The following is a 26,485-nucleotide window of genomic DNA, read 5'->3' as shown; positions in this document are numbered from 1 at the left end:
GCAAAGAAAACCCCAGATTGATTGGATCGGGTTGTATGGTGCATTCAGTTGTCATTTCTCTCTCACTTGGTTTTATGACATTGACATTTTTGAAAAGTACAGGTCAGTTACTTTGTGTTTGGGTTTGTCTGATGCCTTGTGGTCCTTTGTGATGAGCTTCAGGTTATATGCATTTTTGTTAGGAACACCAGTCCTTTACATTTTTTTTGAACTTTTATTTTGAGATAATTGTAATTGACTTCATTTATAAAAAATAACATGGAGAGGTCTCTTATTACTCTTCCCTCAATGGGAATGTCTTGCAAAACTGTGGTAAACATCACAACCCAGAAATTGGCATCTACACAACCCACTGATGTTAGTGAATCCTCTGAAATCCTCAGATTTCTCCAGTTTAACCTCAGATTTCTCCAGTTTAACCTGTACTCATTTGTGTGTGTGGTTATGTGTGTGTATTCTGTGCAGTTTGATCACGTGGATTTGTGTGACCACCACAGTCAGACACAGAACAATTTCATCACAGGGACCCCTTGTGTTGCTCTTTTGTAGCCACAGCCACCTCCCGCTCCCTTCCCTGCCCTCTGGCTACCGCTCATCTGTCCCCCCTCTGCTCTGTAGATGGAATCATAGAGTATTTAACCTCTAGAGTTTGAATTTCTTCACTCAGCGTAATTTCCTTGAGGTCCATCCAAGTTGTGTGTGTGAATAGTTTACTCCTTTTTATTGCTGAGTGGTGTTCCATGGTTTGGGTATACTGCAATTTGTTAAACCACTCACTCATTAAAGGATATCAGGGTTGTTTTCAGATTTTGACTCCTAAAAATAAAGCAGCTATGAACATTTCATTTACAGGTTTTTGTGTGAACATGAGTTTTCATTTGCCTAGAATAAATGTGTCAATTTCTGAGTGCAATGTAAATTTCAAGAGTGCAATTTTTGGATTATCATGGTAAGCACATATTTAGTTTTAGAAGAAATTGCTATATTCTTTTTCAAAGTGGCTGGACCATTATACATTCCCACTAGAGACATATGACTGATCTGTTTCTTCCACATCCTCAGCAGCATTTGGTGATGTTATTATTTATTTAGCCATTTTCCTGGGTGTGTCATAACAGCTCTTGTGGCTTTCATTTGCATTTCTCTAATGGCTATTGGTGTTGAACATCTTTTCATGTGCTTATTTGCCTTCTGTGTATCCTCTTTATTGAAATGTCCATTCGTATCTTCTGCCCATTTTCTACCTAGCTTTTTTGTCTTTTACTGTTGAGTTTTGAGAGTTCTTATATATTCTAAATACAAGTCCTTTGTCAGATATGTGGTTTGCAAATACTTTCTCCCAGTCTTTGTCTTTTCAACCTCTTAATGAAGTCTTTTGAAGAGCAAAAATTTGGGGTTTTGATGAAGTTTAATTTAGGAGTTTTCCCTTTAATGAATCATAGCTTTTGGTGTTAAATCTAAAAACTCTGCTTAGCCCTAGATATCCAGAGATTTCCTATTTTTTCCTAAAAGTTTTATAGTTTGATTCTTTACATTCATCTGTGATCCTTTCATTTGAAACCTTCCCTCTTTTCTAATGTAAGAATTGTGAGCTGTGAATCTCTCTCAGCACTTCTTTAGCTGTGCCACATATTTTGATACCTTTTCATTTTCATTGAGTTCTACATGTTTTTTATTTCGAGACTTCCTCTTTGACCCAGGTATTATTTAGAAGTATATATTTTAATTTCCAGTTGTTTAGAGATTTTGCTATGATCTTAAACGTGACCAATTTCTGGTTGGATTCCGTGTGATCAGGGAAGTACTCTGTGTGACTTCAGTTCCTTTCTGTTTCTTGAGGTTTGTTTTATGATGTAAGACATGGTCTGTTTTGGTGAATGTTTTGTGGGGGCTTGAAAAAAATGTATGTTCTGCTCTTGGACGGGGTGTTCTCTGGGCGTCGGATTCATGTGCTCCGCTGGCTCTACTGAGGAGCTGGTCTGGGAAGGCATCTTCCCACTGGGCGCTGGTGAAAGTGCGCTTTTTCTTAGGCATTTGGCTGGAGTAGAATGTGTGTTGCCCAAAAGGTTTTCTGACGTTACGCCACGCTTTTCCCAGTACTTTGGCTAGGGGAGCCAGGATTTTGGGGGCTCTTTTTTTTTTTTTTTTTGTCCCTGTTGTCACTTCTGGATGGGAAGCTTCTGCAGCACGTGGTCTGTGATGCGTATGGGAGGCAGTAAGGAAGCCCCGGGAACTCACCACCCTGTGTGCCTCGGGTCTCCAGGTCCCTAGACAGCCCACCTTGTTTTTCCATGCTACAACATGCTATTTACCTTTTTTTACCTACAGATTTGTTTTTTGCATATGTTGCCATATGAAACACTGAAAGTAAAATAAGAAGCTGCTCTGAAAGGGTGTTTTGGACAGGACAGCCCTGTGGAAATGCATTGAATGCAGCACAGCCATAGGATGGGGGAAACGAAGCTCAGATAGTTGTCCCAGGAGCCTGCTATTGGAAGATGGTGCTTTAATTAGCACCCAGTGTGGGACCTGTGTGTGATGAAGGAGGAAACGTAACCGCAAGCAGGGGCTTGCTTCCTAGCATTTGTTTTGTGGCTGGCTGCACACAGGCTCCTTCCAGAGCATCCCTCTCCGGACGCTGCTTTAGTGGAAAGTGATGTTTTAACCTTTTTTCCTCCTTCCGTTTCCCCTAAGGTTGAGAAATGCTTGATGAAATTTTTATGTGGCTTAAAAAGCTTAACTTATTAAAGTTTAATAAGAAAGTGGCAGCAACTCAACTGGTTGAAACCTTTGGCTATTTTAAAAGAGAAACCAGAACTATTAGCAAAGAAAAAACAATGAGTTAGGGAGAGACTGATTTTCTCCCACAAACTGTTATCAGGAAACAGTTCTTTCTACAGAATATGCTACCAAGGAGAGCCATGCATTGTAAATAACTTTCTACATACAGTATAAATCTCACAATTGAGCCCATTTTACATGTGATATGAAAATCTAATACTTTGGCTTTTTAGTTTACTGCTAAGTGTCTGTGGTTTGTTCTTCCTGAAAATCTGTCAGAGTGCACATAAATACTGTCTTTATGCACAAATAGCTCAGATGATGGCGGATAGTATAACTTAAATGCCACCTTCTAATTAAGTCAGTGACAATTATTTCACACAAAAGAGTAGATGCTTGGTACATTTGTTTTGAAAGGGTACCTAAGGGTTTTCTGAGAAATGTAAAATTTTTAACAATTACATGGTTAATACTGCACCTTGAATTCCAAAGTAGTCAAATTTGACTCCTAAAACAGAACAATAAAATTTTAATTTCACTATTGAGGAATAGGGCAGTTATAAAAAATTCTACAACCTAGTACACTTCTGAGTTTAGAATGTTTTATGAAAATGCATACAATTTTGAAGGTATACATTTACCTTAAAATAAGGTAATATGTTTACTTTAAAATAAGATAAAAGCTTCTTGGCCGGTGCGGTGGCTCACACCTATAATCCTAGCACTCTGGGAGGCCAAGGTGGGAAGATGCTTGACGTCAGGAGTTCGAAACCAGCCTGCGCGAGAGTGAGACCCCGTCTCTACTAAAAATGAAAAAATTAGGTGGGCACGGTGGCGCATGCCTGTAGTCCTAGCTACTCGGGATGCTGAAGCAGGAGGATCGCTTGAGCCCAGGTTGCTGTGAGCGAGGCTGACATCACGGCACTCTAGCTGGGCAACAGCAACAGAGTGACACTCTGCCTCAAAAAAAAAAAATCTTCTTGCCATAACATGTATAGAATTTTCATAGACTTTATAAATATCTCAAAGTTGCTGCAATGAACTGTGCTTTTATTGTCCGTGTTCCTCTTGGAAGGTCAGGTAAGTGGCCACTGGAGAAGGCACTTGCATGTCAGGGTGTGGGCAGTCCACTCAGCGTCCATGTGGGAGGAGGGCTGATAATTTGCGTATGTACAGTGATGTGGGCAGTCCACTCAGCGTCCATGTGGGAGGAGGGCTGATAATTTGCATATGTGTACAGTGATGTGGGCAGTCCACTCAGCGTCCATGTGAGAGGAGGGCTGATAATTTGCATATGTACAGTGATGTGGGCAGTCCACTCAGCGTCCATGTGGGAGGAGGGCTGATAATTTGCATATGTACAGTGATGTGGGCAGTCCACTCAGCGTCCATGTGGGAGGAGGGCTGATAATTTGCGTATGTATACAGTGATGTGGGCAGTCCACTCAGCGTCCATGTGGGAGGAGGGCTGATAATTTGCATATACACAGTGAATCTCTGGGAAATGGTGGATCCAGAAGTTCTTCCCTTCCAAATTGAGAGGAAGGAAGTATTGTATGTGCACGTACTGTTGAGATTTTTTTCCTCTAGGAAAGGATTATATGGTCAAAAGAAGCACACTTCTTTTGTCATTGTTGGATAGTAGAATGAATTTTCTTTATTATATTTATTAGGAATTAACAGTTCCAAGGAACTGGAAAAGCAGAATAGATGTTTGAGCTAAGAAGTTATTTTGCCAGTTTTTAAAGATACTACAAATACTCTGATATCTTCCTTTTTATGTTCCGTTATTATGATCAATTTATATAAATAAAACTGACAATATACAGAGACTATATATATTCTAAAGTTATATATCAAGAGCTTAAAATTTGATTTTTTTTTTTTAGCACAAAATATGCTCTTAAGATGATAGTAGTTGAAGATATTCATTTCTATACCCTGGGGTTTAGCATGGGGCCTGGCACATCACACTGACTCAGTAGATGTTTAAGTAAATTTAAGAATGAGCTTACGTTCTTTGGGGAAGGCAGATAGATGTAATCAGCATATTGTGTGGTATGTGTTATTCTTTTTGAGCAGAATGATATTACTCTTACTGAGTCAAGGACACGTCACAGAGAGGTAGTAACATTTGAGCTGAATTTTAAAGGATGGATAAGACTTCATCAGACAGAGACTGGGAGGAAAATCAGGCAACGTGGTCATTTTGCACAGAGAGAAAAGGAGAGAAAGTTGAGTGGCTGGAACCTCAGGAGGAGTGGGGAACTGATATCAGATGAGTAGTTGTCACTAGAGAATGAAAGGCTAGAATCACATGCTGAGGAGTTTAGACTTTATTCTCTAAGCAGAAGGGAGTCATCTAGGTGTTTAAGTAGTGGGATGTTATAAGATTTTTTTTTCTGATGGGAAAGGCTTAGGGAGAGGGAAATGTTGAAGAGCAAAGGAAGATAATATTAATAAGTAAGGTTATGTAGAGAGCTTGAGGGGGGCAGTCAGGGGCACAGGCAGATGGTTCCTTGAAAAAGAGCTAAAGGGTCGGACGCGGTGGCTCATGCCTATAATCCTAGCACTCTGGAAGGCTGAGGCAGAAGGATTGCTTGAGCTCAGGAGTTCTAGACCAGCCTGAGCAAGAGCGAGACCCCCATCTCTACTAAAAAAATAGAAAAAATCAGGCAGGTGTGGTGGCACATGCCTGCAGTCCCAGCTACTCAGGAGACTGAGGCAGGAGGATTGCTGTAGCGCAGGAGTTTGAGGTTGCTGTGAGCTAGGCTGACGCCACAGCACTCTAGCCCGGGCAACAGAGTGAGACTCTGTCTCAAAAAAAAAAAAAAAAAAGGCGGGGGGGAGGGGAGCTACAGACACTTCTTTTGGGGAAAAAAAGGAAAAAAATGGTGGTAGTTATGAGAGAGTGAATGAATGAGGATGCAGACTACAGTGCACTTTAAATCATGGAAAAATTATATTCACAGCACCTGGATTTCACAAGTGTTTAAAATAAGAAAACCCTACTCTATGCTGATAAGTTCCTATCGGAGAGTTCTAATTACTGAAGGAGGAAACCTGAGATAAGATTCATCAAAGTGACCTGTCCTCAAAATGCTGTGAACTATCTGGCTTTGAACAACTTTTTCCTATTAGATTAAGCAATATGAGTTGTTTTAAGTTATTTTCTACCAATTCAAATATTTTGACACTTTGCATTCAAATATAGAAGTGTTCAAATTGATACTATTGTCAACTTTGACCAAGTAGGGTAAGACAATCTGGCCCCTGATTATCAAATCCTTTTCTAGTTTATGATGTACGAAGCCTTTTAAGCATTTTATGGTGGGAGAAGAACTGGCCTAGAAAGGAGACCTAGGGTTCTGGTCCCAGCACTTGTACTAACTTCAGACAGATCCCTCAGCTTTCTCTGGGACTTGGCTTCTCTCCTTTATGAAATAATGCATCCTTATGGTTTTGTCATTTCTAACATTCTGTGTGTGATGGGGTAGAAACTTGAGGACTCTAGGGAACAGGGCACAGGCGAAAGTTACACAATGGGCAGATGAGCGTCACAGGAACATGCTCTGGACAGTGCGGTTGGCAGTTTGTACTTAGTGTAGTGAGCCTCAGACTTTCATATACAGAAATCATGTGAGTGCTCTTTTTTCTTTTTTAGGGGGAGGGCACTTGTTAAATTTACAAATTCCCAAGGACCCCTACCCCCTAGTTCAGCAGGTCTGGATGGAGCCTACTTGCCAGCCTTTAATGTGGACAAATTACTTAATCTCTCTGTGCTTCAGTCTCTTCTGTAAAATATGGATAATGTATTTCCTTTCTCATAACATGATTGTGAAGGTTATATGAGTCAGTACACGTAGAAGGGCTTAGAACAGTACCTAGCACGTGGTGTGTACTGAATAATCTTAGTTACTGTGAATATCAGTATCATTTTATATAACTGTTTACTAATAAGCACCCAAGGTAGATTTAATGCCTTTGCCCCATGGACCACACCTCAAAAACACAGTCACTTTAATGGCATGGTGTTTAGGTGAAGGTAAGTGATGTTCATGAAAGGAATTTGTTCTTCATCTTAAGTATTTGAAAGTCAATAGGATGCAAATAGTATTAGAACCAAGAGAAAAAAATAGTGGCTTTTAAACAAATTCAAGTAAGAGACCAAATTATACACACGCACATGCATGCACGCACACCTGTGCCTGAGCTTCACCTGTCACAAAGTGATGGGAAGTGTTGAAGGAAGGATTAAAAACTCAAGGGATAATTCAGAAGAACGTGGAAGTACTGAAGCCAAGTCCAAAGGAAAATATTACAGAGAAGGTATTTGACATTAATATCAAATGCAGAGAAAAGATTTTTTTTTACTTTTACTACAAGAGATTTTGAAAATTTAGAGGTGGAAAGGACAATATATCCAAATATTTGTGAGAGATCTCCAATTAGATAGAGCTTGATGAAGGCTGACCTGTGCCTGCCTCCAGCACCTGCACTCTGCGTTCTGATCTTCCCTGGTCTGACGTAGTGGCCCTCCCACCCAGCTGGTCACCTAGCTCAAGTCTGGACTCTTCTGCCTTGTGCCTCATGTACTAGGGTCTGTCAGTTTTACCTGCTTAGTCTTTCTTTTTTTTTTTTGAAACAGGGTCTCACTCTGTTGCCCAGGCTAGAGTGCAGTGACGTCATCATAGCTCATTGCAGCCTCAAACTCCTGGGCCCAAGCAATCCTCCTGCCTCAGCCTCCTCAGTAGCTGGGACTACAGGCAAGGGCCACCACACCCAGCTAATTTTTCTATTTTGGGGGCAGGCAGAGTCTCAGTCTTGCACAGGCTGGTCTTGAACTTCTGGCCTCAAGCAATCCTCCTGCTTCAGGGTCCCAACGTGCTAGGAGATATAGCCATATGTTTATAAAGAAAATTGAGTTTGTAATTTCAAAACTTCCAAATAAGAAAACTCAAAGTGCAAGTGATTTTTTTTGTGAAGTCTACCAAATATTTCAGGAAGACATGCAGTTGACTGTTGAACAACATGGATTTGACCTACTTAGATCCACATACACTTATAAGTAAATTTTTTTCCAGTAAATATATTGGAACATTTTTTAGAAATTTGTGACAATTTGAAAAATCAGATGACCTGTGTAGCCTGCAAATATCAGAAAAGTCAGGTATGTCATGGATAAAATATATGTAGATCCCATTCTATTTTATCATTTAATACCGTAAAATACTCAGTAGTCTGTTATAATGAGTTAAAATTTTCAAAACTTACACACACAAACACAGATTACGTGGTGCCACTCACAGTAGATAGAATGTAAAGAAATAGAAAGATGCAGCGTTAAATCATAAGTGCTTAAAATTAACTTTAGTATTTATTAATGTAATAATTTTGTAGCCACCTACTGTTGCTATTGCAGCAAGCACTGTCACGAGTGTGCATTTAAAACGCCGTCTAATAGTAATCATCTCTCCTCATAGATAAATTTTCATAGTAGAAGCAATCTCTTGTGATTTTTGCATATTTTTCATTGTGTTTAGTGCAATCTTGAATAACACCATGGGACCCATATGAAGTGTCTCTTGTGCTGCTTGAAGTGTTCCCAAGAAGCAAAGTCATGACGTTACAAGAAAAAGTTGCACTACTCTATACATACTGTAGCTTGAGGTCTGCCGCTACAGGTGTCTGCCATTTCGTGATGAATGAAAACGAACATAGTGTAAGGACCACTGTAAAAAAAAAAAAAAAAAAAAAAAAAAAAAAAGGAACCGTGCAGGTATCATTGCAGCTATGCCAGCAGGTGCAAAAACCTTGTACTTTTTGTGAAATACCTTTTGTGCCTTTTATGTGGGTACAAGATTGCTGTAAGAAAGTCACATAGACTCCATGAGAGAGAAAATGAAGTCATTATATGACAACTTAAGAGAAAAGTGAAAAAGATCTAAAGCTGCAGAATTTAATTCCAGCAAAGGTTGGTTTGAAAATTTTACAAAGGGGTTTGGCTCAAAAAATGTCAGGGTAACAGCAAAAGCAGCTTCTGTCAATCAAAAGGCAGCAGACAAGTTTCCGTGGACCATTAAGACAATTGTTGGGGAGAACGGATATTTACCTCAAGAGGTTTTTAATGTCTACAGAAGTGCCCTATTTGGAAAATAATGTCACAAAGGATATTTATTAGGAAGGAAGAGAAGAGAGCCAGGATTTGAGGCAGAAAGGGATAGTGTACTTCTGCTGTTTTATGAAAATACAGTTGAGTGTATTATCATGACCCCCTTCATCTATAAAGCTGCTAACCCCCAAGCCCTGAAGGGAAAAGATCAACACCATCTCCCAGTTTCTGTTGTATAGTAAGAAAGTCAGGAAGGCAAGAACGCTTTCTCTAAATTGGTTGCATCGGTGCCTTTTCCCTGAAGTTAGTAGGTACCTACCCAGTAGAGGACTGCCTTTTAAAGTTATATTGATATTGGATAATGCCTCTGGTTACCCGGAACACCGTGAGTTCAACAGTGAAGGCGTCTACTTGGTCTTCTTGTCTCCAAACACAGTGTCTTTAATTCAGACTCTAGACCAGGGACAAGGTTCCTTGCACATAGTACGCTGATAAAGGGATTGTTAATGCTGTGGAAGACCATCTTGATAGAACATCACTAAAGAATTGCACCATTGAATGTGCTGCTGTTACTGAAAAAGCCGTGAAAGTCATCAAGCCCCCTGCAGAATTTCCAAAAGCAAAACTCTGTCCCGATGTTGTGCATGACTTAACAGGATTTATGACAGAGCCAATCAAGGAAAACATGAAAGAGATTGTGGATATGGTAGAAAAGGTTGGGGGGTGAAGGATTTTAAGATACAGATCTAGGAGAAGTTCAAGAGCAAATAGACACCACACCACAGGAATTAATAGAAGACAGCTTTATGGAGACGATGCTTCCGTCGATGAAGAAGACATAGAAAAATTAGTGCAAGAAAACAAATTGACTTTAGATAGTGTGGCAGAAGGGTTCCAATTATTCAGGACCATTTTTGACTTTTATAATATGGACCCTTCTATGTTACGGGCAACGAAACTAAAGCAAACGTTAGGATTGGTACCTTATAGAAACATTTTTAGAGAAATGAAAAAGCAAAAATATCAGCCCCAAATTACCGTGTATTTCCATAAAGTTACACTGAGTGTTCCTCTTCCTCCTCCCTCCCCTTCCGTCAAACCCACCCTTCCTCCTCCTAAGCCTACTCAGCATGAAGACAGTGAGGATGAAGACCTTTATGTGACGATCCACTTCTGCTCAGTGAATAGTAAATACATTGTCTCTTTCTTATGATTTTGTTAATAGCATTTTCTTTCCTCTAGCTTACTTTATTTTAAGGGTACACTATATAATACATATAAAATTGTGTTAATTGACTGTTTATGTTATCTGTAAGGCTTCCAGCCAACAGGCTATTAGTACTTAAGTTTTGGGGGAGTAAAAAGTTGTACGTGGATTTTTTTACTGTGCTGGAGGTCGATCTCCTTAACCCCTGTGTTTAAGGGTCAACTGTAATAACAAATCTAAACAAACTATAGGTTAAGTATCCTTGATGTGAAATGTTTCATATCAGAAGTGTTTCATATTTCAGATTTTTTCAGATTTTAGAATATTTGCATTAAGCGTAATGGCAGAGCATTGCAAATCTGAAAATCCAAAATCCAAAATGTTCCAAAAAGCGTTTCCTTTGAGTATCATGTTGGCACTCAGAAAGTTTCAGACTTCAGAACATTTTGGATTTTAAATGCACAACCTACACAGAAAACTGAAAAGGGTAGAACACCTCCCATTTCATTCTATAAAGCCAGCATCATTCCCAATACCAAAACCAGCCAGAAACATTAGAAAAACAGAAAGCTACAGACTAAAATCCCTCTTGCACATAGTTTCAAAAATTCTAAACAAAATTTTAGCAAATCATATCCAAAAATATATATAAAGGATAATTCATTATGACCAGGTGGTATTTATCCCAGGAATGCAAGGCTGATTTAACATTCAAAATTAATGTAGGCTGTGCACGGTGGCTCACGCCATAATCGTAGCACTTGGGAGGCTGAAGTGGAAGGATCACTTAAGGCCAGGAGTTTGTGTAGTGAGACCCAGTCTCTACAAAAAAAATTTTTTTTCTAATTAGCCAGGCATGGTGGCACACACCTATAGTCCTAGCTACTTGGGAGGCTGAAGCAGGAGGATCACTTGAGCCCAGGAGTTTGAGGTTGCAGTGCGCTGTGGATGATGCCACTGCACTCTAGCCCAGGTGACAGAGTGAGACTCTGTCTCAGAGAAAAAATTAAAAAAAGAAAAAACTGTAAGGAGATGCCACTGTGCACCTATTAAAATGGCAAAATGAAATGAAAGTGACTGTACCAAGTTTTGGTGAGGATGTGGAGCAAGTGTGATTTTCATGCATTGCTGCTAGAAATAAAAAATAGTACACTCACTTGGAAAATACTTTGCCAGTCTCTTAAATAAAAGTCAGACACCTGTCTGTCATACATGCCCTCTCGTAAGTATTTACCCCAGGCAAAAAGAAAGCATATGTCCATACAAAGACTTGCAGTGCTTATACAAGTAAAGAATGTTATCACCTTTATGCATTACAGCCCCAGACTGGAAAATAGTGCAGATGTCTCATTAACAGTTGAACCATTGAAGAAATTGTGGTACTTTCATACCATGGGATACTATTAACATTAGAAAGGGGTGAACTATTGAGATACATGCAACAACATGGATTAATCTCAAGATAATTATGCTGAGTACAAGAAACTACACACAAAATAATACATACTGTATCATTCCATTTATAGAAAACACTTGAAAATGACAACTGTGGGCCGGGCGCGGTGGCTCGCGCCTGTAATCCTAGCACTCTGGGAGGCCGAGGTGGGCGGATTGTTTGATCTCAGGAGTTCGAGACCAGCCTGAGCAAGAGCGAGACCCCATCTCTACTAAAAATAGAAAGAAATTATATGGACAGCTAAAAATATATATACAAAAAAAAAAAAAAAAAAATTAGCCGGGCATGGTGGTGCATGCCTGTAGTCCCAGCTACTCGGGAGGCTGAGACAGGAGGATCGCTTGAGCTCAGGAGTTTGAGGTTGCTGTGAGCTAGGCTGACGCCACGGCACTCACTCTAGCCTGGGCAACAGAGTGAGACTCTGTCTCAAAAAAAAAAAAAAAAAAAAAAAAGAAAATGACAACTGTGGTAGCAAAAAGTAGTTCATGGAGGGCCGGGGTGGTAGGGTGGCGGGAGGAAGGGATTAGGAAAGGGGCACAAAGAAATTTGGGGGCAAATAGGTACACTGCCTTAATTGTTATGTTTTCTTAGGTCAGGTCATGGAAACAAAAGTGTAGACTTTAAATATATGCAGTTTCTTTTAAGTCTATTATGTCTCCATGAGGCTGTTTAAAGGGGACTCAGAGGACAAGCAGCTTGAGACACTTCACAGCTGAGAGCCACGTGTGGGCTTTGCATGCTGATCCAAGCCAGCGTAGAGACGTCGTGTGGACAGCCTGGGAAGTTGTAGTAGTGTAGTCGGAGTGTGGGTAATGTTGGTTAATTATTAACTTTGTTGGGTAAGACAGCGGCATCTAACAAAAGCCCGTATGTGTTAGAGATGCGCAGTGAAGACTGGGTGCAATGACGCTTGTGCTAGGCTTTAAAATCCCGTAACACTAACGATGGGGAACACATGAAAAATATAGGTAATATATTGATAATTGAAGTTAGATGATAGATACATAGGGAAGGCTTCATTAAATTATTCTGTTTTGTGTATTTTGAAATTTTTCCTAAAATTTTTCTTGAATGTTTTTATGATTTTTAGTTTTATTCTCATGGTGGAATCCATGTCTCCCTTGTTTTGTTCCCCACGTTGCTCCTTCAGCATCTGCCTCTTCCCACAGCTGGGATCTGGTTGTGTCTGGAGTGGCCTTCTGTCCCGGTGTGCCTGCGGTCCCGTGTGAGTGTTAATGCCCTCTGCCTCACGGGGCATTCTGCTTAGAACAGCACCGCCTGTGCTCAGCTTGGGGTTACGGTGACATGCACTCACCGTTGCGTCCTGTGCTTCACCCCTGTTGTCTTTACCTGATCATTCCTTTGTCTAGAATCCCCCTTCCTAGCCCTGTGCTTCTCCTATCTGCTTCCTACGCAGCTTTCCAAGTCTTGGCTCAGGCCTTGTTTCCTGGAAGGCTTCCCTGACATTTCTCCTTTGCCCTATCCCACCCACCCTGGTCGCCTGCTTATTGTACACCATCAGATTAACTGTTTCCCGCTTCAGGTAACTTTGTTAGGGGTGCTGTCTTTTCATCTTTGGGTCGTTGGTGTCAAGCAGTGCTAGCATAGCAGTGTCTGGTAGGGCGACTGGTAAATCCAGCCTTGGAGATTCTCTGACTTAAGCCTTGCAGATGAATCAGAACAGCTCAAACCTGGAAAGGCAAGTGCACCTTCCCGAGAATACCGAGCACAGTAGTAGCAGAGCCAGAGGCAGAGCTCGGGACCGTATCCCTCTGTCACGCTTGGTGATGTGAGGAGCGGTTTCCATTTCCTAAGACCTGGTCATGGTCATCCTCTCAAACGGAAAAGGAAAGCCGTTGGAGTGGTGGTAGGGGCTCCGGGTGTACAAGAAGTACGTTTTGATAACTCGTGAGATATCAAATGTTTATTAAACACAAAATGCAACAGTGATTATAACACCTGACTTTTTCACTATATACATTTTTCATTCAGAGTGCTGAATCTGTGGTACAGCTGCCAGTTCTTTTAATTTTTTAATTGCTTTTTTAGGATCCTCTTATATGACATGGAGAGGGGTGTAGAAAAATAGGAACTTTATACTTTTAATTGTTTAAGAATAAAGGACATTCAGAGATCTTACACTTAATGTCTGTATTTGCAATTTTCACAGCGTCGTCTTGGAGATGCAGCCAAGAAAGCCATCAGTAAATTGACAACCAGAACAGTAAAAAAGGGCGATAAGGTACAGTAATGAAATCACTTTAGCACTGTAAAAATAATCAATTTGTTTGGTGGGAAAGGGTACACCCTAAGTGTGTGTGTGTCGTTTGTTAGATTACTGTTTTCTTCAGGTGTACGCCCGCATGCTTTATTTTGAACCACCTTCTCTTCTTGGCATGCCTGCCATGTGGAGCCCCTCAGACAGCCCTCAGCTTTCCTGGACTGCAGACGTTCTTGCCATTATTGGCGTCACTAGACTACTAGCAGTGTTTTTCTGCAGAGTTTTCTTTTTTTTTTTTTAGAGTCTCGCTCTTTTGTCCTGGCTAGAATATCGTGGCGTCAGCCTAGCTCACAACAACCTCAAGCTCCTGGGCTCAAGTGATCCTCCTGCCTCAGCCTCCTGAGTAGCTGGGACTACAGGCATGCACCACCATGCCCAGCTAATTTTTTCTATATGTTTTTAGTTGTCCAGATAATTTCTTTCTATTTTTAGTAGAGACGGGGTCTCACTGTTGCTCAGGCTGGTCTTGAGCTCCTGACCTGAAGCGATCCTCCCGCCTCAGCCTCCCAGAGTGCTGGGATTACAGGCGTGAGCCACCGTGCCAGCCCCTTCTGCAGAGTTTTCTTCTGCTAAAACCTAGCATACCTTTTCAAAGCATTCTAATGGGGCAATTTGTATGTTAAGTAGCCAGCAGATGTGTGTTTTCTTCCTATACTTCCTGTGACTTTACTGTGCCTCTTTTGTGTCTTGTTTCTTCACCAGTTAAATGGAAAATTTAAGTCCTACATTTGAGAGAATCCACCTAACAAGGTGCTCTCTTTACAGTGGGTTAAGCAGTTCATCAGGGTTGGGCCTGATGGCTTGAGGGGACCAAATCAAGGAGGCAGTGACAAGAGGTTATTTCTGAGACCTCTAACCAGAGTTCCCTAGTCAGAGCTCAAGTTATGGCAGAGCACTGCTTCTCCTCTGGAAGGACAAAGTAGCACCTTAATGCTAAACCCTACATTCAATGTATTCAAGGTTATCTAGAATGAAAAAATTGCATCTTGAAAGGCATAAACCAAAACTGTCTCCTGCTCCACACCCAACTCTAATATTTACACAGAGAACTCTGTCTGGAAGGATAATTTCAGATGATTCTTGGTCTTCCTAAGTTTTATCACTCTCTTGGACTTTACCCATTTTTATTCCCATTGCCTTGACATCACCATATCTAGTTGCCTTTGACACAGCTTCAGAAGGTGATGACGTTTTTAGTGAAATTCGTTATATACTAAGGAAAAAGAAAAGTAAAAAAAAAAATCAAAACAGTTATACTTTAACCCCAGAGGAGTGGTAACCAGTACAAATGCTTTCTTGGCCTGGTAGCCTTCAGCTGTCACATTAGTTTGAAATTCCCTGGAGCTCATCTAACCTGCCTATCTTACTTGTACCCCAGGCCAACCCAAAACTATATTTCCTTTAATTTTTAAAGCAAATACACCTTAGCTTGTACCTCCTGGTCCTGCCAAGAGTTTTTCAACGAGTTTCAGTCCAAGTGGCAGTGACGCAGCAAATAGTCATACCTTTCCTGGCTGAGGTTCCTGGCATGTTTCATTTTTTTGACCACTCAGGCAGATCCCCTTCTGCCCCAGGAGGAAGGAAATCAGTTCACCTGGTGCCCAAACACCTGGCTGATGCTTCGTGACTGTTAGTAAAGACCCAGCGTGGAGTTTGCCAGTGACTCTTCCCTCCCCCGAGTCTCTGACCGATACACGAGCTCCCGGACTTGGGGTGGTCTCTGGACAGCAGTCTGCTGGGGGCTCACCACCTTCCTGTCTGTACTTAGGGATGTGAGTAGTGAGCATCCTGATGGAGACCCAGATTGTAAAACAGATTTAGTTAAATGAGAAGTGTGGTAGAAAGGAGGGGAAGGGGGGGATGGTGATGACCCAAGGTGATACCTGATAGGAATCTTGGAAAGATTAGAATTCTGACTTACCATAAACAGAAGACATATCATAAACAGAATTAGTAGAGATTGTTACAACATAATTTTAAAACAAAATAGATTGGCTCGGATATAATTGGGGTTGATATAGTTAAGCAAATGAAAATATATTAAACTATTTTTAATAATTTTCCCTTTATAACCACTGTTTACCATGCTACAGGAAAATTCTTAGCTGAATTGTATCTCCACCATTTATGTACTTTCAGCATGTGATAGTTGTTCCTTTGCTTTTTGTTGCAGGAAACAGACCCAGACTTTGATCATTGTGCCGTCTGCATAGAGAGCTATAAGCAGAATGATGTTGTCCGGATTCTCCCCTGCAAGTATGTCAATTTTCTTTCTTTGAAAAAGAATAATATTATTGTGCTTTGTATGTCTCCATTTCAGAGTGGGTGTCTCACTTGCTTCTGAGAGCCACCTACCCCATGGCTTTCTGGCAGGCCAGAGCCCGCTGCCCACTGCCCGTCGTGGGGCTGAGGTCAGCAGGGAGCAGCTCTGCCTTCGCAAGAGCTGACTTTACAGCCTTTTCTAGAAACACACGTGGCACAGCCTCCAGGCACACCATAACTTCAGAGTATTAAGGTCAAGAATTTTTATTCTGTGATTTCTTTCTTTCTTTCCTTTCTTTTTTTTTTTTTTTTTTAACAGACAGGTAGGGTGTCACTGTGTTGCCCAGGCTGCCCTTAAGCACCCAGCATTATTCTATGATTTATGTGAGTTTCAAAACAGCCCCTTGTTCCTCTCCATCTTAAATCCGAGTCCATTGCTCGGCCTTCCCATGAGACCTCCACATGACTCACCTGGGCTCGGGGTACTACAACTCGAAGGACTTGGATTAAATCTTTTTCTGAACCTGGATTATGCAAAGTGAGAGGACAGATATTTGCTTCATGCCTGCCCTAGGACAGGTACTCTGCTGTGTGCAGGTTACATTTACTGCCTCCTGTAACGCTCCCAGCGGTCCTCAGAAGCTGCTTTTCTCCTCATTCGTTACAGAGTGAAGGATGGATGGTGAGCCGGTAGTGGGTCCCAGGGTCTCATAGACCAGAAATAATAGACATAAAGATCTGCCTTCAGTGTCAGTGCTCCTTACATGGGACCTCCCTCCAGAAGGAGAATTTCACTTGTGCTTTGTTGTCCTAAAAAGAGCAAATTTTCTTTATAAGCATGTTGATTTCTACCATGATTCTATCCCAAGCTAGGAAATGTGAAACATTAAGATATACATTCTGACTGTCGATTGGAAAAATAGGAAATCAGCTGCTGAGCAGCCTAAAACCAAAGACTTTTCCTTTTCCTTCTCCTTCTCTAAAAGACATCCACAGAACTGATAGCACAGACGTGAATGAACACAGTCATTGTGAGTAGTTGTCTCCATGAGGCTACTGTTTTACTCTACTTATTCACAAATAATCTACGTATTTTGAGTCTAGGAAAATCTGTTTTGTTAAAAAATCAGGCCGGGCGCGGTGGCTCACGCCTGTAATCCTAGCACTCTGGGAGGCCGAGGCGGGTGGATCGCTCGAGGTCAGGGGTTCGAGACCAGCCTGAGCAAGAGCGAGACCCCCGTCTCTACTAAAAATAGAAAGAAATTATCTGACCAACTAAAATATATATAGAAAAAAAATTAGCTGAGCATGGTGGCACATGCCTGTCGTCCCAGCTACTGGGGAGGCTGAGGCAGGAGGATTGCTTAAGCCCAGGAGTTTGAGGTTGCTGTGAGCTAGGCTGATGCCACGGCACTCACTCTAGCCCTGGCAACAAACCGAGACTCTGTCTCAAAAAAAAAAAAAAAAAAAAAAATCATAGAAGACTTATATACACTGAAATAGAAAGCCAGGATTCTGGTAGTCAGGTCATTTGTTTTACATATAAAGGAAAATGTGTCAAACTAGATGTAAGCTGTCCCGTAGAAAATTCAACTAGGTAATGACCAGTGTTTCTTCACCCGTAGTCACTTACAGTCTACCACCATGAGGCTGTAGGACATGCGTGCACCAGTGCAGATCAGGAAAGGACGAGTAGGATGCGTGTTGCCTGCCTTGACACTGGAATGACCAGGAAGAAGCTAAGTCTTTCCAAATTCTGTCTCTTCTTACTTCAGCCCAGGATCTCCCGGAACCATCTGGTACCTAAGAACGAAGGCCTTCAACACCATCCGTGGTTGCTACTAAAATGGGAATGTCTTCCTCAGGGGCCTCAGCCTGGAGTAGATTATTCTGAGAACTTTGCTCCCATTCTGTCTCTTATGCATTGGCCACAGTTCCATTCTGAGTTCTCTTTATTAACTCAGTCTAGTGCTTTTCAAACCTGACTGTGCAGCAGGGCCTGGGGGAGCTTTCAGAAGCGCACCCCAAGTGGAGCCTGGGTGTGTTTGTCGGAGTGAGTTCCGGAGTGACTCTGACGCTTCAAGGCGTCCCCTCCGCTGCAGTCCAGAGCCTTGGCTGGCTTTAACCCTTTCCATGACTGCACCTACCACCAGAGAAGTGGCTCTCAATCTTTGTGTTTGTGCTCTGCTTTTGAATATTAGAATGTTTTTGTAAACTGAATGGAATTTCTTTGCACCCCTAGTTAGGGCACTGTTCACTTGGCCATTTCAGTACTAGGTCTTCATTTCACTGGACCATACGTCCACGTTCTCCATGTTGCTTTGGAGCCAAGCTGATATGTGTTACTCTTACATCTCACATCTCAACAATTTGTGGCTTTGTCTAAATTACAGTGTTCAACCTGCTCAGCAGAACATTTCACCTCACTGAAATTGTAACGACAGTATGTTTCTCAGGTGTAGTAAAAATTAACTTTGCACATTGAGCAACATTTTGTGACAACCTTTGACCCAGAGCAGAGTTTCTCAGCCTTGGCACTGTTGATATTTCAGTCCAGGTAATTTTTTGTTTGGTGCTGGGGAGTCTGTCTTGTGCATTGTGGGATATTTGGCAGTGTCCTTGGCCTCTACCCGCTAGGTGCCAGTAGCACCCCCCCCCCACACACAGACACATTGATGACAACCAAGAGTGTCTCCAGATGGGAACCACTGACCTAGAGAATGGCTGTGCACAGAAATCTTTACTCCACATCTTCAGGCCTCTTTCCAGTGGGTGCCACTCACATGCCTTCGCGTTAGCACTTACCGTGTGCTGCTGCTTTAGCCTTCCCTCTGCCTTGAGTACCCTTCCTTCTGCTTTTGTCCCTATGGTCTTTGAAACCAAGCCTGGGTGTTAACTGCTACGGCTTCCTACATCTCCCAGCGCTAAGCAGCTCTGCTCCCTCATCACAGCGCTGCCCAGAGCTCTCCCTTGCCGTGGTTGCTTGTCCCTGTTCAGCACAGCAACATTTCCTGGTGTATATTCGTTCTCCTTGAACTCCTCAGTTCACTCCTTCATTCCTCTCTCACAGCAGATAACTTCACCAGTAACTTCTCAGAGAAGGCCGGGTGCAGTGGCTCACACCTGTAATCCCAGCACTCTGATAGCTTGAGGCCAGGAGTTAGAGGCTGCAGTGAGCTATAATCACTGTACGCCAGCCTGAGTGACAGAACGAGACCCTGTCTCTAAGGCTTCCCAGAGAAAATAATGGGCATGATTCTCCCAGCTTCCTGACCCCAGGCCCTCATGCATGCCTGCCTCTGTGCCCACCAGGCCTTCCTGTCTGGGTGGGTGGCCTGCCCTGGGCTGATACTGCTCTTTCCCTTTCCCAGGGACTTTGTCCTCTTGGGTGTCTGCTTCTTCCACATGTTCCTTTAGTCTGCACCCATTGGCGTGTAATCACACTCAAGCATTTCCTATTTTTTTAAAACTTGCTTCAAACCTGTCACCCTCCAAATACCTCCCTGCAACCCCTCCCCATCGCAGCAGCCCTTGGGCAGGACCTGCACCCACTGTCTCTCCTTCACCTCAGCAAGGGAGGAAGACAAGCCACATGCCTTTGTGTCTGTCTGTCCTTAATTTTTAACAAGCCAAACTAGGACATTCTATCTATAGCTGTCAGCCCCATTGAGGATTGCTGCTTTTTGTCACATGACCTTTCCTTTTCGTCCTGTCGCATTAGCTTACTGTGGACAGATGGCGGTTGGCATTGCTCTGGGCTCCTCCTTGTGTCCGCTGATTATAGCTGATCATCCTGTGGATGTTCCCCAGCATGTCTTAGAGGCTGAAAATCTGTCACCTTATTTAGGCCTCTTTTATTTAAAGGCTAACCACAAAGTTTTTTAGTAGTGTACAATCTGTTTTCAGAAGCAGAGTGCAGCGGCCTGGATAGATGTAGGTTTCAGATGCCACTTTGGGAGCCAAAAGGGTCAGGCTGCCAGCTGCTGAGGCGTCCTGTGGCCGCCCCACTGCAGAGGGGCCTGTTGACACCATGCCAGCCAGCTAGCGGGAAAGGGTTCTTGTCTCTGACCTTTAATAATCCTGGGTCCTTTTATGTTTGCCAGGTTCTTACACGGCACCGCGAGGCTGCAGAGCTGTGAAAACCACTCGCTCCAGTGCAGCGTGCTCACCCGCCCCGGCGCTGCGCGCTAGTGTGCGGCGTGGGTGGGAAGCAGGGAGGGGAGGGCGCTGCGTTTCAGTGCTGTTGGGAGGTTCTATCCGTTTCACATTCTGTATCCCAAAGAATTTCTTAGAGGAATAAAGGACTTTTTCATTGAAGCTCTCATATGCTTGTCCTTTTCATGTTTCGCTGTTGCTCAGCCCATTGTTGGCTTTCCATCCCAGTACACCACCCAGCCCCAACTGTGCTGGCCTTTTTCTGCTTCCGTGTGTATTTTTATTACTTGAGTGGAGAGGGGCTTCTTTTTAAGGTCTTACCTCCCCAGTGCCGCCTTCCAGCTGATGAGAAGGACGCCGCTGGGTGTGCGGGCATTCTGACCACTCGTCGGGGGCTGTGGGAAACACGCTGTTCTGCTGTTAATAATACCTTTTGTTTGCACAGTCCTTGGCCCTTCCCTACGTGTTCCACATAGAGTTTTCCATTTTCGCTCCAGACACCTCCTGAGGCCAGTCGAGCACACCTTCCCCTCTCCTCCCTGCCTGCCATCTTCTGGCCGAGACAGCCCAGGGTTAGAGAGGTGGCTTGTCCAGCCTCGTGTGGCTGTAGCAGCAGAGCTTTGCTAGAAGGGAGGGCCGAGGAGTTCTGTGGAACCGCAGCACTGAGGAGACAGAAGCAGGTGGGTTAGAGAAGGGGCGAGGAAGAAGAGAAGGCACCACTTCCAGGGCAGCTGCCCACGGCATGTCAGCGGCAGGCCCATCGGCCAGCGGGGCGTGAGAAGACTCAGGGAGGATGGAGGGTGTTCGTGGGCGGGGGTGGGGCTGGTGGTGAGGAAGTGATGAGCTGGACGGGGAGCCAAAAGGAAAATGTTTTTTAAAGAGAGAAAATATTTCAGATTTTTAAGTTAGCTAAGGAAGGGAAGTTTTCCAAATTTGTCCCCAGAAAACCAGTTAGTCTTTGTGGTTTTTCATTACAGTACCCCACAGAATAGAGGAGCGATTGTAATTATGTAGTAAAACAGAGGGCAAGTGCTTTTTCTTTAGATCAACCAATTACTCAGGAACCCTAACATAAGAAAAATCCATTTATAACTAATTTAAGGGTAAAGAGACGGAGAACACTCAACTCTTGTAGCTTTAAAAGTTAAATATGGAGATCAAATCATTTTGTTCTTTCTGAATAACGAGTAAGAAAAGAAAGGCAGGACAAGAAAAGGGAAAAGCAGAGACACTGGCCTGAGTAGGGAGCACCAGAGCCAAACCCTGGTCCACCCCCAGGCCACCCCTGCTGTCCCACTCCTGCACCCATGCACCCTGGCCAGGGGTCACATAACCTCACCCCTCCTGCCACCTGTCAGCCAGCCAGGTCCCATCCTTCACCCCACAGAGAACTGACCTGGGGCACCTTCCCAGCCACTCTTCCCCCACCCAGGACTGGCCAAGACCACCGGGTTCCATAGGCCTCGTTAAAATAGATGCAAGGTATTGGGCAGATGCATCCTTGTGACTTTTTAGGGGGAAGTCCTATAATTTATTTCAGATCTCAAGGGGTCTGTGTCCCCCAAAATGGTTAGGAGGCCTTGTGCTCGTCTTTGCAGACCACAGCCAGCATCAGCACAGTTGGCTTCTGCTGCACAGTAGGCACCGGCTCCACGGCCACCCCTCAGCTGCAGGGTGTGCCGGCAGTGGGCAGCCCTGCGCCTCACTCTCACAGCACTCGCAGGTGTGGCTGCAAGTCACAGGAAGGGGACGCAATGCTGTATGCATGCTAAGTTACTTTAGATCTCCCCTACAGATTGGTGGCATTCCACTCCTCGAGGAAAAACCTTAACGGTTTATATAAAAGCCAGCAGGGATGATGGTTCTGGTTAATTGCATTACCTCTAAGTTTAAAACTAGATTGATAAATTCATTCTTCAGCATCTTCTCATCCCCAAAGACATGAGTATACAGCCATCGAGTGGTGATAGGTGGGCAGGTGTGCATTGTGAGCATGAATGCTTATTCCAAATCTCAGTAAAAAGTTTTCTAGACCTCTTCTTTAATCAAAACTGCATTTCTAAACAGCTATAAATAAGATTAAATTTATAAATTAACAAAGTTTTAAAGGTTTCCATTTTGTATCATTCTCAAAATTTCTTTTATCTTACCCCAAACACAATGATAGTGTTTCTTCCAAAGCTACCCTGAGTGTCTGTCCTGGTACCCTTTCCCTGTTCTGCCAGGACTCCGGGGCTGGTCAGGCTTCATTACATCTTCTGAAAGCTCGAGCTCCCTCAGTCTTTTCTTCTTTCCAAAGGGCTAAGTTTTTCTTTTTTTTTTAGAATGCAAAAGCCTCCATGACTGACTTTTTCCAGTCATGAGGATGTGACTTTCTGCCTTCCTGAATAAGAGAGAAAATCACCCATCTTCCCCCTGCAACATTTCAGCTGAAAATTGCTAGCTAAGTATCATTTGATTCTAGGCATAGTTCACCCCTTAAATAGTTCCAACTGCCCTGTAACTTACAAACATTCAACAGGGGTTGCTTAGAAGTTTTGGTTTTTTTTTTTAATGTTTTAAATGGCATTTAAACAGAGTTTCTGCTTGGTGGGGTAGCTCACTCCTATAATGCCAGCACTTTGGGAGGCTGAGGCAGGAGGATTGCTTGAGGCTAGGAGTTTGAGACTAGCCTGGGCAACATAGCGAGACCCTATCTCTACTAAAATTAGCCAGCCGCAGTGACACACACCTGTAGTCGCAGCTACTCGGGAGGCTGAGGTGGGAGGATTGCTTGAGCCCAGGAGTTCAAGGCTGTAGTGAGCTATCATCACACCACTGTATTCCAGCCTGGGCAACAAAGCAAGACCCTGTCTCAAAAAAAAAGCAGGGGGAGTGGTTCATAAAATTAATAAGTAATTACGCAGGGAACTCTTGACTTAACCCTCATTTAATATTTTTTTGAAATTCCATTTTTCTATGCCATTATAGAAAACGTAACTCATTTATAAGGTATAATTACCTTCATTCTTAATAAATTTTCTAAGTTTCCTTGAGTCTTTTTTGGAATTTGGTGGAATAAAGAATTTAAACAGCCAAATCCTACTTACCAGCCCTCGTTACACAGTGCCATTGATAATGTGAGTTTGGTTCAGGAGGTTTTCTTCAAGTTATATTTTAATCCTCAATATTTGTCTCTTGGGACTTGCAAATATATCTTGAAAGGGGGAAAAACAGACTAATTAAAATTCCATTTCTTTCCATTTGACCTAATGGCTTTTCAGTATATAATTTGTAACATAGTTCTCCATTATTTTATAGGCATGTGTTCCACAAATCCTGCGTAGATCCCTGGCTTAGTGAACATTGTACCTGTCCTATGTGCAAACTTAATATATTGAAGGCCCTGGGAATTGTGGTATGTTTCCTCTTTTGTTACTACGTTTATGTAGTAGTTTATCTAAGTGTAACATAACGGAACATATTCGGGGTAATAGGAGGCATGGTTACCTCTCACAAGAAAAGCACTGACTTGCTTTGTCACGTAACCTTGTTAGTCCAACAGTGCCTTTCTTCTAGGCTAATTCAAAGTCTCACTCTAACCCATTTCAGGGAGCTCCTGGAAGAGAAGATAAATAACTCCGTTAGTCCACCTTTCTAAGTGTGCTACTCTCGGGTGGTGGGTGTAGAATAAGAACTGATATAGAGAGGAGGACACGATTTTCCTTCACTCTAATATTTTTAAAAAAGAATAGAATCTAGACTATTGACTCTGGTCCACTAGTAATACTTTCTACATTTGGCATAATGTAAAATTATGTCATCACTTACGTTCCTTCTCTTTAAGTTTTACTTTGGTCTTGTGGGTGTTGGTAAGTTGCAAGCAGTTTGAAGGTGGGTGGTGACCAAAGCCCTGGGAGAAGCCCCACCAGCCTGGCGCGGACTCTGGCCAGTTACACTACATGGAGTTCAGCTGTGGCTGACTAACATGACTGGGAGACTTTTTTTTTCCTTGCCTAAGACAAGTATATACCCAGGATTTTGCTTTTTATAGGAAAATAGAATACTTTCTGGTCTCAAAAAAGAACAAATGAATAATCTCCTTATAGAACAAGAAGTTTAGTTCGAACCAACATATGAGCTTCTCATTTTAGCTTTGCAACCCAAAGATCTAAGTAGTCCTATTTTCAGTGTACTGTCAAATCACAGTTGAAGTGTATTGCAGTGGGCTCCGATGCTCTGTCTATCCTCTCTCCAGAGAGCACCTCAGTTATATTTAACACGCAGTTTCCCAAAGGGCCGAGCATGCCTGACGCTGTGGACTAGGTCGTTCCTCGTGGCTCTGCCCCGTGCTTTGGGGGCTGCTCAGCAGCTTCCCGAGCCTGTGCTACTCGGTGCCAGTAAAATGACACCCAAGTCTCAGCAGTCACAAATGTCTCCATGTGCTGCCAGATGTCCCCTGGGGCACAGTCACCACCACTTGAGACTGGTTTAACAGAGGGCATCTGCCTTACTGCCTGGCACGGAATGTGCGCTGGGAAAGTATTCACACACCTCTCTTCACACCTCCAACCTTCTTGGGTTTTAATGAAAATTCTTCTAAAATGTATTGTATTACAAGCTACCATGGTTCCTTAAATATAATAAACATAATAAGTCTCTTCTAAGTAGGCATTATTATAAGCATCAGTTACTACGCTGTGCTGTAATTTATTCTTTTAATAAGACGTTGAGGTGCTCTGAAACATTCCTTTTGCCCCGGAAGCCGCTGGCTCTGGGTTTGGGTGCCTGTTGCTTCTCTCCGTATCAACTCCCAGCCACCCTTCCCAGCCCTGCATCTTGCATGCTGTCTGTGATGTGCCTAGAACTGAAGGTTGCTAGGGAAACCGAGTATCCACATTGTTAAGCCACAGGAATTTTATGCTCACTTTTTAATTGGTAGACTTTGACCCCAACCAGCTCTGTATCTCTCCTTCAGGATTAGGTGCTTAGCTTCTGAAACAGGTGGTTTTCTTACAGTTTTATCTACTCTTGGTTGTGTGCTTTCCTTGTGTTTAAAGGTAGAAGGTATTAAAAACTGACTACCAGATAAGTGGGCACTACAGAGAAGTTAGCCGGATGAAATGGTATTTTGTGTTTCCTGCTGTCCCTCAGCGTCAACATCTAACACTAACCAAAGTAATAGTTTACTGTATTTTAAACTGAATGTTTGTCAGCTTCATAATTATGATCATGACTCCCTTTGCCTGTGTGCCATGTCCACAAAAGGTTGTCATTTCTTGATAAAGATGCAGTGGCCACTTTTCTCGGATCTGCACTGGATTTTGGCTTTTCTTTGTGCCATATTTGGAAAGAGATCGCCTGTTTCTTTTGAAGAAAAACTCTCGGGTGAGAGTAGAAAGTATAGGTAGATGGCAGAGAAATGAGAGGAAATCACATGGGAAAAACTTGGTGAAGTCTTTGCAATGGGGTGTCAAACATTTAAGAATTTTATAAACAGATTTGTTATTCTTACAGCTATTTTTAACCTGGAAATATTTTGCAGCCAAATATGCCGTGTACCGACAACGTAGCGTTTGATATGGAAAGGCTCACCAGAACCCAGGCAGTTAACCGGAGGTCAGCCCTAGGTGACCTCAGCAGTGACAGCTCTCTTGGCCTTGAGCCACTTCGAACTTCGGGGATATCGCCTCTTCCTCAGGATGGGGAACTCACTCCTAGAACAGGAGAGATCAACATTGCAGTAACAAGTAAGTGAGGACCCTTTGCTCAGGCCCAGGGTGGCACTGCTGCTTGTGCTGGGCACTCGGGGACTGCTGAGAGGAGAGTCAAGGCTGTCACCTGGGCCAGCGACTCAGTTTGTACCCAAGAAAGAAACGTGTACTTTTGTTAAAACAGATACCTGGAATAACGAAACTTTCTTTATAATAGGCAGCTTTGTGTATTTGTGTGTAAATAATAGGAATAGCTGCATTTGAGGAGGAGTTCAGAGATTTGTCTTAGTTGCTGTTTTATGAACCTCGTTTTGAAATCATTGCATTGCAAACAGGCATCTTAGAGGGAGACGATGGAGCGTGACCTAGGTCGTCGGCAGCGTCCGGGATGTCGCGTGCTGAGCACTGGCGCTCTTCTTCCCCCAGACTGCAGGCAGCTTAGTAAAAAAACTAACCTAGAATTTGAACCTAAAGGTTCACTTCTCTAGGAACAGTTGAAACTGTCTGTTGCTCACTTTATTTTACACTTTTTATGGAA

General features: G+C 42.9%; 1 protein-coding gene across 5 annotated transcripts in view; it reads left to right on the top strand.

Moving 5' to 3' along the window:
• RNF130 (ring finger protein 130) overlaps positions 1-26,485 on the top strand; it is a 109,769-nt gene that overhangs the window by 50,811 nt on the left and 32,473 nt on the right. For 3 of the 5 annotated variants that reach the window (XM_069468599.1, XM_069468600.1, XM_069468598.1), the window contains exons 4-7: positions 13,727-13,798; positions 16,011-16,093; positions 23,555-23,651; positions 25,779-25,983. In XM_069468599.1, coding sequence (XP_069324700.1) covers positions 13,727-13,798; positions 16,011-16,093; positions 23,555-23,651; positions 25,779-25,983 — 457 coding nt within the window. The other 2 variants (XM_069468602.1, XM_069468603.1) reach the window with 2 other exon arrangements.

This window comes from Eulemur rufifrons, chromosome 5 (genome assembly GCF_041146395.1).
Source record: "Eulemur rufifrons isolate Redbay chromosome 5, OSU_ERuf_1, whole genome shotgun sequence".
In the NCBI taxonomy this organism is placed as follows: domain Eukaryota; kingdom Metazoa; phylum Chordata; class Mammalia; order Primates; family Lemuridae; genus Eulemur; species Eulemur rufifrons.
Note: the sequence above shows the minus strand (reverse complement) of the source record. Positions and strands in the feature narration are given on the sequence as shown.